Raw genomic sequence first — 12,073 nt, 5'->3', positions numbered from 1 at the left:
TGAAGGCACCTCGCCCCAGTCTCGGGGTCCTCACAGCCCCAGAGGCCTGCAGACCACCGGGCAGAGCAGGCCCGCCAGGGCTCTGTGCACCCTACTCGCACAGCCTCAGCGCCTGCCTAGTGACCCGCAGGGCAGCCGGCAAATCCAGATGACCTTGACAAAGAGATCACATAGCCTCTGTTCTCCAATCCACAAAGGCCTCAAAGAGGGTTAATCTCTGTATATTTACCATCTGGGCGTGAGGTTACGGAACAGCTTTAGACCAAAGAGAGGCCCCTGCAGATCCCCAGCTCCAAATTCTAACTGTTCAGAAAAGGAAAGAGAGAAGCGTTAGAGGTGGTTCATCTCCAGCAGCAGCCCAGGTCTCAGGCTGGCACCACTGACTCCTCCACCCGATGCCGTCGGCCTCGATAGGGCTGCCAAGGCAGGGGCTGCAGACTCACGGTCCCACCCTGGCCTCTGCCGGACGGAGATGCCTGTCCCCTGAGGCGTGTTTCAGAAAGGAGCCCCTCCCTCCAGGGGGACCCGCTCCGCCCCCCCCCCTCAGGGAGGCAGGGGAGACCGTCCCGTGTCTGCAGAGTGCCTGCTGTGCAGCCCGGTGGGTCCTCCCGCCCTCGCAGGGCCACCCGCATTTCCATTCCGCTCGGCTTCGCCACCCACAGGTCTCGGGGGACTGGCGATGGTTCTCAGGGGCCTGACGTTAAACCCATGAGCGGTTCTGACTCACAGCCTGGAAGCGGCCAGCCCTGGCTGCCTCATTTACTAGACCGGGTGACTTTCAAGGCAACTCTTCAATGTTAATTTGGTGCCATTCAATTTGCTCGGTGGAGCTGGCTGTTAAATGACTGCCAACCAGTGGACCAGGCACTGCCTTCCGACTGTGGGGAACGAACTAGCCTACAGGTTTTGCTTAAAGGGAACAAAGCCGCCGAGTTCCAGAGGTTCGCTTTCTGGAAGTGGGCGTCTCGGGAAATCTGCTGCTCCGGCCTGACTCTGAGCTGTTCGGCAGTCGGGGTTCCCTCTCGGATCGGAGACATTTTTCTCTTGGGAAGTTACCTTGTTAAGTTTGACACCTGGTACCCTGTACAGTGATAAGGCCAACCTAGGTCATCTGAGGGTCAGCTTTTAGTGTAAACGTTCAAAAGTCAGTCTTTGGGACGGACATGGCCCGCCAGCTGACGTGCTCACCTCTCCCCATCCCTTCGCAGAGGTGACCCGTCTGAGCGCGAAGTTAATGGAACCCCCTCCATTCCCATTCTGGGTCGAGAGGCTTCCAGAGAGGATGGCTGTGTCCGTCGCTGTCAAGGGTGCCTAGGAAATGACAGAGGAGTCTAAGCAACAGGGAGTGCCCAGGGCAGCAGCCCACGGACTAGCCTAACGCCTCGTAAGAGCAAGGCCCAGTGCAGGCGACCCCACTGTCAGGGGTGCAGGGAGGCTTCCCTTCTCCCCTCTTCGCCATTTGAACGGCATGTGGCCCCCAAGGTCATGGCTTGTAAAAGCTGTAATGGGCAAATGTCAAAAAACCAGGGAGGTGGCAAGCTCGGTGCTGGCCTTCAGCGTGGCCACGGCGGCAGCCTGCTCTGCGCCTTCCCGTGGCCCTGCCGACTGAGCTAGGCCTTCAGGTTCCGGGCTGATGTGCTTGAGAACAAATGAGATGAGAAGCAGAGACCCACTGTACCCTCAGCAGACCGGCCTGGCACTGCCACATCCAAACAGCGGGCAGACAGACGACATTTCAGCGCCGCCAGGGCTCCGCTGAATACTGTGTTTTCAGCACGGAAGAGTGTGGGCCAGTCCCTGGAACTGCCCACGAGGTCCGCTCACCCCCAGAACCACTATGACCTTGGCTTCCAGGCCATTGCACTTCCTGACTGAACGCCCTGAGCCCTTAGACCAAAGAGAGGCCCCTGCAGATCCCCAGCCTCTGCCGGCACTGGGGCTGCAGTCACACACAGGCTGGGGCTACAGCTCTCTTTTCTCAGGGACTCACTGAATCCTTTCCTAAATAAAGTGAGAAAACCCGGGAAGACTCCCTCGTTAACCCAGCCACTGCACTCAGGGGGCCTGTGCGCTTACCTCGATGGACTGGGATATGTGCATCTTGTTAATTTCAATCTGCGGAAAGCCACTGCCGGACACATCTTCGTACTCCTCCTCATAGCGATCGAAGAGGTCGGTGGCATCGATGCCGACGCTGATGGTCCCCTGGGGCAGAGAAGCGGGCAGTCAGCACAGGGGAGGCGTCGTGGAAGGAGACCATGCACTACCTTCAGCGGCGGCCCCTGGGTCCCAGCAGGACCCCCCCCATGAGCCACGGAGCATGGACGTCACAGCTCAGGGCAAGCAGCAGCGGAGCTCCACTGACTTCAAGTCGAAAAGCCTGTCGCCTGCAGGTGAAGGGCATCCAAAGACGAGTGTTAGGGAAAGAACTAAGATCCACCGATCCCCGGGCAGGACACATACAAGAGTCAATCGATGGGGAGGTGAGGGGATAAGGACACATAGGTAATACCTTAATCAATAAAGAAAGAAGAATCAACCAATGAGTGCATACGTAAGTGGAACAACAAATCCATGTTTCTATCTAAAATCAATCAATCAATAAACAAAATCTACACAATTTGATTTCCAGGGACCAAATAGGACCCACTGCATGGCTCTAAACAGATTGCCTCCAGAGTTAATAAAACAACCTAGAAACTAGCTACACAGATTAAAGACTTTCTTGTAAATATTCTTACATCACAAAACTACTTAAAAACATAAAAATACCTTCCAAGGTAAAGAAGTGCAAACAAAATAAATTTTGAACAAACGAAAAATTGTTCCGCCTGTGAACATTAATTTGAGAATTAAGTTTTGAGAAACAGAACACCATAGTCTCGAGAAGCACTAAGTTAACATTTTGCTGACTGATAAAAATGTTCTTTACTCAGAAAATCAATGTTTATTATGTTGGTGTCATAAGACTTTTCAAATGGGCATATCTTTTATTATCCTCACACGATGTGTGTGTGTGTGTGTATATTTTTTTTTTTGAGAGAGGAAGGAAAAGAAAGAGCTGAGAAACACCGATAAGCTACCTCCTGTATGAGCCCCGATCAGGAATCAACCTGGCAACCTTTTGGTGTACAGATGATGATCCAACCACTGAGCCATCCGACCAGGGTGAGGGATTGAACCTGCAACCAAGATACAGGCCCTTGACTGGAAGTGAACCCAGGACCCTTCATTCCTCGGGCCAACACTCTATCCACTGAGCCAAACCAGCTAGGGCCATACTGTAGGTTAAAAAAAAAAGTATGCCTTGCCGGCGTGGCTCAGTTGGCTTGGAGCATCATCCTGTACATCAGAAAAGGCTGCAGGTTCAATTCCCAGTCAGGGCACAATACCTAGGTTTCGGGTTCGATCCACGGTCAGGGTGTGTATGGGAAGACAACTAACTGATCAATGTTTTTCTGTCTCTCTCTCTCTCTAAAATTTAGTAAGCATGTCTTCAGGTGATTAAAAAAAAAAGTACTAAATTTTCATTTTCCCAGAAAGCTACTGAGCTTTGGTAAGCTGACTGTTTCCCAGCACTGACCACCCACAGGGCTGACGGCACACATGAGCCCGCGTGGGCTTGCTCAGGCAGCTCCCCCATCTCGCCAGCTGCTCTTTAAGAACGCATGCATGTTTCATGGAACTGTGCAACGACTTCAGGGAGAGCCCGTGGTCATTCCTCCGTTAACTGCACTCACTTTCCCCCCTAAAGTTTGACGTAGGAATGAAAGATGAAGCCACCGCTTTTAAAAAAAAATATATTTTTATTGATTTCAGAGAGGAAGGGAGAGGAAGAGCTAGAAACATCAGTGATGAGAGGGAATCATTGATTGGCTGCCTCCTGCACGTTGGACTGAGCCTGTAACCCAGGCATGTGCCCTTGACTGGAATTGAACCTGGGGCCCTTTGGTCCACAGGCTGACGCTCTACCCACTGAACCACACTGGCCAGTGTGAACCTGCTCTTCCTGTGCTGGTTCTAGCAGGAGACCCCACGGCTGCATGTGATGTCCAAGCTCCATCAGATGCTTCAAACAGACAACCAGCCGAGTTATCAACCTTCATAATCACTGGACTTATTGAGGGTGACGCGCTCCTATAAACTTGGTCTAAAAGCCCCACACTGAATGCAGACCTATTTTTGTGGTCAGACTCAAATACAGCATCACGGTAAAATGTTCTCACTAAAGCAAGGAACCCACGGAGCAGGGCATCCTTGGAATTAGCCACAGTGTGACGGTGCATGCCTGTCGGAACCAGCTGCGACAGCCCCCCTCTGGAAATCAGCTGCGAGTGTCACACTGCACGAGCGTTTCTGTAGGTTCAGAGCGACAGTCATCTTTCGTGAGGCTGATTCCGAATACAAAAGACCTGCTGCAGTCTGGCACTACAGGCTGTAGTAGGCACGTCTGAGTCCTTGTAGAGGCCCTTTTAAAATCAAGCACTATAAACCCGCAGCTTTAAAAACACGTAAGGAGCCCTACCTGGTTTAGCTCAGTGGATAGAGTGTCGGCCTGTGGACTGAAGGGTCCCAGGTTTGATTCCAGTCAAGGGCACGTGACCGGGTTGCAGGCTTGGTCCCCAGTGGGGGGCGGGCATGCAGGAGGCAGCCGACCAATAATTCTCATCATTGATGTTTCTATCTCTCTCTCTTTCTTCCTCTCTGAAATCAATGAAAATATTTAAAAAATAAAAACGTGTAAGGAACGGCAATCACTACCCTAGCTGGTTTAGTTCAGTGGACAGAACGAAGGCCTGCGGACTGGAGGGTCCTGCGTTTGATTCCAGTCAAGGACACATGCCGAAGTTGTGGGCTCGACCGCCAGTAGGGGGCGTGCAGGAGTTAGCCAATCAATGATTCTCATCATTGATGTTTCTATCTTTCTCCCTTTCTCTTTGAAATCAATAAAAATATCTGAAAAAAAAGAAGAAACTGCAATCACTGAACCATAAGGCCTGTCGCTGAGAATATCCTGAAATTCATCTCTTGAGGGAAAACCCAAACAAATAACATGATCAGAGCTCCAGCAATTGATTTCGTTGTGAAATTCCACAGTGGCATTAGGGAATATTTTAACTGTTGGTGAGAATCTTTTGGAGAAGCTGTCATTTGTAATTAGTTAAATTTATATTCTGTCCTGGAATGGAACAAGATGGAAAAGCCTACAGTTCTGTGCCATCTAAATTCGATGAGGCATCACGATCACAGACAATTTATGAGAGAAAAATACTCCGCGTGGAGGCAAAAAGACAATGCCCGGGAAAGTACGTGGGCCAAAGTGTTTATAAGTTCTGAACGGAGAAATTTAGAATTAAGACACTATTTTCTCAATTAATACTGTGATGTACAGAGAAGAGTCAATTAAATGTCAGAAACGTGGGATTTAAATAGAAACACAACTTTTATGAAGGTGGCAGGCGACGTTATGAAAGGAGAAAAGGCTTTCCGTGTCCCTTCCTCAGAAAACAGCTGTGAGTGTGGAAGCGGAACCGAAGCGGCCTTGCCGGGGTCCCCGGTGCCCGCTGGCAGGGCCCTCTCCTCAGCTCTGCACTGGCCAGGCCTTGCTTTTGCCCAACAGAAGTCAGTGGAGGTGATGGCAGGCTCCATGGGGGCCTCGGGCCCACACGGAACACCCACGTGCCCTGGGCCTGCCAGGCTGCGAGGAAGCCCCAGCCAGGCGCAGGGGAGGCCGCCCAGTTCGAGCCCTTTACCCAGGACGAGAGGCCTGGGCAGGTTGGAAATGACGCCTGAGCCAGCCCTCGCTGAGTCGAGTCTGTTGTTCTTCAGCCAGGAGTGTTCCATTCTGAACCATTTCCATGTTTATGTTCTGTTATGTGGCCATAAGGATAATGCGAGGAATTTCTGTCAAATGCAATCTCAATAGCAGCAATTTACTGATTGAAAATCCCAACCCGAGAGGCAATTCCGTTAAGAGGCGACGTGCCGCTCGCTCACTTTATTACAGCAGATGAACGAACCCGTGGGGCCTCCGGTGACACCGGCTCGACTCATTCTGAGATCCAAGCAGAGCCTGCGTTCCCCAAAGTCATGGAGGCCCAAACTCAAACTTCACAGGTTTCTCAGAACCACTGGGTCCCAGCCATACCCTCCGGCGGCCCCACCTCCCTCTGTCTGAGCACCTTTTCCAGTCCCAGAGGCTCCACCCCGTCACAGCACTAGCCACGCGCACGGTCCCTTTCCTTGCATGACAGCTTCCCAGTCTCTTCCCTTTCAGCCGCAGCCCAGCGCTGCGCACGGCAAACGGCCCTCCTGCACCGCGCACGGCGAGCAGATGGGATCGGCCTGCTTTTCCTCCGCTGATGATCCTGCAGAAGCCGAGTCGGTTTATGACACCAGATCGCTTCCACCGAGCAAGCTGCAGTCATAAGCACGGGCCATTCCGACGGCTATAATCATTAGCCATGGCAACCAAAACAAATCTTTAAAAAATCCTTTCAAAATAACTGAGTAATGTACTCATCTATCTTTATGAAAACATTTTGGGGTTTAAAAGTGTTCTTATGGTTCTATGTCTTCCTTGATACATGATTTAATTTTTTCTCTGATAGAGCTGAACTGTTTCTAAGCTATTATAGGAACCATTGAGAAAATGGCCTTTTAAAATCAGAGAGGATAATGGGACGGTCCAGGAAACACTGGGACAATCTCCATGAAACTGTTACGCAACAGGGTCAACAAAGAAAGCAGCTCTACCCTCAGAGACACACAATCAAGCTCCCCAGAGTCCTCCCGCAGGCTCGGCATCACGGGGGCTCCGGGCAGTTCACGGGAAGGCAGCACCCGTCCCTCAGGGCTCCTGAGGTCTGTCTTCAAAGACCCTCACAGAGGCTGCTGTCCCCGGAGACAAGACTTGTGGGTGCTGCCAAAGAAGGAACTGAAATAACCAAGACGAATGAGGACGGCACTGAGCCGCCCACTGGATGATCTTAGTCTCCCAAAGGCAGGAGATGGGACGGAGTGCGCCAACAGAACAGACCTCAGAGACGGAGGGAGGTGGCGGGTGCTCCCATCAGTGTGGACGGCCCAGGAGACCCTGGACCCCGTCCCTGCTGGGAATACAGAGGAATTTATTCCCACAGCAAAGGCAGAGATTAGAGGCAATCAAACTAAGGACTTGTGACCCCAAGCAGTGGGCCTCATGGCAAACCCCCCTTTCACATGGAAACTGAGCGAAGGCCGGAGGGCGGGATCGGACCCCCAATCCAGAAGCTCTACCTCACTGCCTCCAGCGTAGGTGTGCGTGTTCCACATACTGGAGCTGGGGTTCCACTCATTCCTGTCCCATAGTGCTATCCACGACCCCACCCACACCCAGCACCCCAGGCCAGGGAACCGCCTGACCAGCCAGCCAGGTGCTCCCCCTGCGGTGTTGCACGAAACACTAAAACAAAACCCAGCCCCTAGCTTCGCTGGGGCCCAGCACCCTCTGCGTTTATGTGGCAGCTCGCCTTGCTCTACTAATTCAGTATCTACTCCTATTTCCTCAACCATTTAACAACCTGGTGTGCTAGTCAGGGCAGATATGCTTCTTTCATGAGTGAGGAAACCACACACGGTCCAGTGCTCTGTCTGGGCCCATCAGTTTCAGATCAGAGCTTCTGACCTACGATGCCCCCCGTTCCTGGCACGCACATCCTACTGAAAACCCCTGCCAACGGCCTCCTGTTGACGAAAATGGAGAGAAACACCCATCCGGTTCCAGATGGCAGCTCACGAATGTTGTCTCATCTGCCGATCCCCACGAGCTGTGATCCTTTCTGGGGGTGAGCGGGGGGAGGGGGCTGAGCCTGAAGGGGTCCTCCTCCGTATGGTCTCCTTAAGAGAGATCACCCCTTTCTTCTCAGGGTAAGAATGTTCTTAACCTTTCCGCTCATCTTGAAAAGCAGAACACTCAGAAATGGGACCAAAGGTCCAGTTTGAAACCCTCCTCAAAACACTGTGGAGCCAGCGTCTGGTCATCGCTCAGAGCTGCTGGTTAGAAGACATCCTACGGACTTGGCAGCAGTTCCAGGCAGGACAAAGTGCCGGGGTTTTCCACTCGCTGGCCTGCTGGTGGAATGGTCACAGCTGCACCCCCATTCCACAGAGCAGGGCCCAGAGGCACATTTCCACAGATCCCAGCGGCCATCACTGTGCACACCCAGATGGCCGATTTCATCACAGGACAGGCTCAGGCTATTGGGACGTTCTTTCCCCCTTCCCTGCTCCAAATGCTGCAAAACTCCAGCCAGAACAGCAGACACCGGCGCCACAGCCCGCTCCGGCCAGGCTCCCTCCTATGCCCTCCACCCTCGCCTCCACCCGCCCAGCACCAGCCGGGAGAGCCGAAGGGACCACCAGCTCAGGGCACCACCGAGGTGTTCAGCCTCCTGACGACCTCGCACGGCCTGAGCTGATGCAGCAGTGACGCCATCCGCCCAGAGCCAACAGTGCGCTACCGAAGCCACAGCTGAGGGAAGGGGGTGGAAGGAGAGGGTTGGCATGAGCTCTGCACTCTGAAAGGTGGGACGCCAATAGACGGAGGTTTCTAAACCTTCAGTCCTTTCAATGCTGCAGGGCCTTCCACCTTCTAGAACAGGGGTGGGCAAACTTTTTGACTCGAGGGCCACAATGGGTTCTTAAACTGGACCAGAGGGCCGGAACAAAAGCATGGATGGAGTGTTTGTGTGAACTAGTATAAATTCAAAGTAAACATCATTACATAAAAGGGTAAGGTCTTTTTTTTTTTTTTTTTTTTAGTTTTATTCATTTCAAACGGGCCGTAGTTTGCCCACGGCTGTTCTAGAACGTATTTGACCAAAAGCTCACATCACCGTGCTCCCCAGCTGTGAGCTCGCACCTGCTCTTTGCCACAGATGTTCAGGCTGCCTGCCAGCCACACTGACGGAGCCCGGCTGCGGAGTCCCCTGGCTAAACAGCGGGACAGAATCATCGGGCCACAGGCGAGTAGCCATTAGTCACAGGGCTGGGGCACGCACTCAGAACCATTTGCTTCCCCAACAAATCAAAGGAAAAAGACTGCATATGCAGGCCTGAAATGTAACCCAGACTCGGGAGTCACTGATTACATGACATAAGCTCTGCCAGGGACCTGATCGAGTTAAAGAGGGCCACCTCATCACTGAAGAGCAGCCTGGGGACTGGTGACATGGCCCCGCTGTCCTGGGTGATGAGCACGGGCCCCTGCTGGGTGCAGCTGGGAACCGGCCCAGCCCCTCCGCATCGCCCGGCTCTCCGAGTCCTGATTGGCACAGGAGCCTGTTGCTCAGTGCGCTTCGTGCTCCCCTTCCCGACACCGGCCTCTAACTGGTTTCCAGTCAAGGCTTCGGCAGGACGGACGGCCAGACAGACGTCGCAGAGAGCGAGCTGTGTTTCTGCTCGGAGTCTCCTTGGCTTCCGGGAGACGCAGGGGAGTGGTTTTGCCCTCCCCCACACGTTGTTCTGCACGGTCCTCCTTTTCACACCACCAGCACCTAACGATGCTGACCTGCCCTTGGTGGGCGCTGCAGCCTTCCACACCCGGGCGGGGCGGCTCACCTTGGGGTTGGTTCGCTGCTGCAGCCTCCTCTCTTCCCGCTCTCTCTGCAGTCGCTCAAATTCTTCTCTGATTTCGGCGGGCGTTCTCCTCCTTTCCACAACCTAGAGGGATTGAGGGAGAGCAGTTAGGGACCCAGGAAGCGAGGAAACAGCCAGAGCTCACGTCGTTAAGCTGCTGTGCACCCCTAGTCGAGGACTTCGGAGACGTCACCGAAACCGGGTGAGTTTTACAGCAGATGGCGAGGCTCACCTGCACAGCCTCGCAGCTCTTCGCCCTGGTCATGACCAAGGTCATGGTCCCGTCATTTTAGTAACTTGTCTCTGAGGCTGCAGGAATCTTATAAAGAAAACACCACCTTATGTCTCAGTTTAAATTCCCTAATGAGTTCCAGATAACACACGTTAAACATCAAGATGAAGGCCAAGTGTCCACATGGCACTGCCACCGCTCCCGTGTGTGGGGCCGTCACCAGAGGTGCCCCGAGCTTCTCAGATCGAGGAACCCCAAGCCCAGGTCTGGGTGTTTTATGAATTATGGGACTCTTTCCCCTACAATGTGACGTGAACCTCTGACTATAACATCAGTTATGCTTTAGTATAAACAATACTTCGGTAATAAAGAGCAGGCCACGTGAGCATCACTACCCAGGGATGCACGACGACGTCAAACCTATGAGACAATCAGGCCGCTCACCCTGGCCACTCTTAGCTCCTCATGACGGGAGATGATCCAGCTGAGATGAGAGGGGCAGGGAGAGGCCCCGGGGGCCTCAGTCACATCTGTGAGGGAGGAAACGCACCACGTGCTAAGGGCCCCAAGTTCTACGGCCTGTGAGATACACTGGAGCGCAGAGCAGACAGGAGTGAGGCATTAGACGGACGAGAGGGAAAAGACCAGCCAGCACATTCCCTGTATCAGTGGGAGACGCAGGGCCGTGGTGAGAGGCCACTGAAAGAACATCCAAAAGGTGGGTGATGTGAGAAAAAGCCATCTTAGAAATCATAAATTTAAAAATTATTTTAAAAAATACATGTTTATAGCAAAAAAAAATCAAAGCAGTACAGAAGGATACACCACTCTCCCTCTTCTCACAAGCTAACACTTCGTGTTTTATGTGTCTTCCTACAAATCTTCTAGGCATATGCATGTATGTGTAGATATTTTAACATCATGGGGTCACATTACGGATTTTTGTGCAACTTGATTTTACTATTCAGCAATATAGAAAAATAAATACAAAAACTGGCCTAACCCCAAAACACTTTCAGGAAATTCATTCACTTCTGCTTTCAGGAAGTACCTGGGGAAAAAAATCCTAAAACCAACATTTTCTCTGATAACCCTAGCTGAACCACTAATTACTAAAAAGGGGGAAAGGTGGTTCTTTTTTAAAAAAAAAATTATTTTTATTGATTTTTAGAGAGAGAGGGAGGAAGAGGGAGAGATAGAAACATCAATGATGAGAGAGAATCATTGGTTGGCTGCCTCTTGCACACCCCCTACCAGCGACTGAGCCTGCAACCCGGGCATGTGCCCTTGATCAGAATCGAACCCTGGACCCTCCAGTTCGCAGGCTGACACTCTATCCATTGAGCCAAACCGGCTAGGGCGGGAAGGTGCTTCTTTCAAAGGCAGTGTTAGAATAAAAACACTGTGACATCCATCTGAGAACGAACTGCAAGTCCTCAATGACGGACAGCGGCTGCTCGGTGTATTTACCTGAGCAGCATGCCCACCTGCTAGTTTTCACAAACCACGGGCACGTGCACCCATTCATGGCACGTTCCTGTCCCCAAAGTTACCCTGTCTGGGACAAAAAGCGAGGTACAGCCCTACCTGGTTTGGCTCAGTGGATAGAGCATCGGCCTGCAGACTGAAAGGTCGCAGGTTCGATTCCGGTCAAGGGCATGTACCTTGGTTTCAGGCATATCCCCAGTAGGGAGTGTGCAAGAGGCAGTTGATCGATGTTTCTCTCCCATCGATGTTTCTAACTCTCTATCTCTCTCCCTTCCTCTCTGTAAAAAATCAATAAAATATATTTTTTTTTAAAAAGGGAGGTAGTTTTGCAAAGTGTGCACTATCTTCTCAATCTGTCGGCCTCTCCTTCATCAAAAGAAAAGAAAAATAAAGGCACTTCAGGGAAATGTCATCAGCCATTCCATTTCACTTTGAAGATCCAGAAAGACCAAGAAAGAATGGCTTCAAGTCCGTCACAAGTGGCTCATGCCTCTACACCCCGTTCAGTGGCCTGTGGCTGTGTCCACATGTGCTGGGACCCCTGTCAGTGGGGACCTGTGCCTCATTAAGGACAAGGAGGGTCTGGACGGGAAGCGCTTGCTCCCCGGGGCCCAGGCGCCGGCTCCTCCACCTGGATATTCATAGGGATATTCTGGGCAGCAGGACGCTAGTGTTGAGAATGAGATTAGACAGTCTGATCAGCCAGTAGCACAGACCCCATGAATATGCCCGTAG

At 52.2% G+C, this 12,073-nt stretch overlaps 1 protein-coding gene across 1 annotated transcript in view; it reads right to left on the bottom strand.

Annotated features, from left to right (window-relative positions):
* DNAJC11 (DnaJ heat shock protein family (Hsp40) member C11) overlaps positions 1 to 12,073 on the bottom strand; it is a 47,684-nt gene that overhangs the window by 12,491 nt on the left and 23,120 nt on the right. The window contains exons 4-7 of the mRNA XM_059691404.1: positions 9,601 to 9,702; positions 2,077 to 2,205; positions 1,189 to 1,311; positions 230 to 303 (exon numbers count right to left, since the gene is read on the bottom strand). Of these exons, the coding sequence (XP_059547387.1) occupies positions 230 to 303; positions 1,189 to 1,311; positions 2,077 to 2,205; positions 9,601 to 9,702 (428 nt within the window). The remainder of the gene's footprint in view (positions 1 to 229; positions 304 to 1,188; positions 1,312 to 2,076; positions 2,206 to 9,600; positions 9,703 to 12,073) is intronic.

This window comes from Myotis daubentonii, chromosome 3, assembly GCF_963259705.1.
Source record: "Myotis daubentonii chromosome 3, mMyoDau2.1, whole genome shotgun sequence".
NCBI lineage: Eukaryota > Metazoa > Chordata > Mammalia > Chiroptera > Vespertilionidae > Myotis > Myotis daubentonii.
The sequence above is the reverse complement of the archived record's forward strand: the minus strand, read 5'-3'. Positions and strand labels throughout refer to the sequence as shown.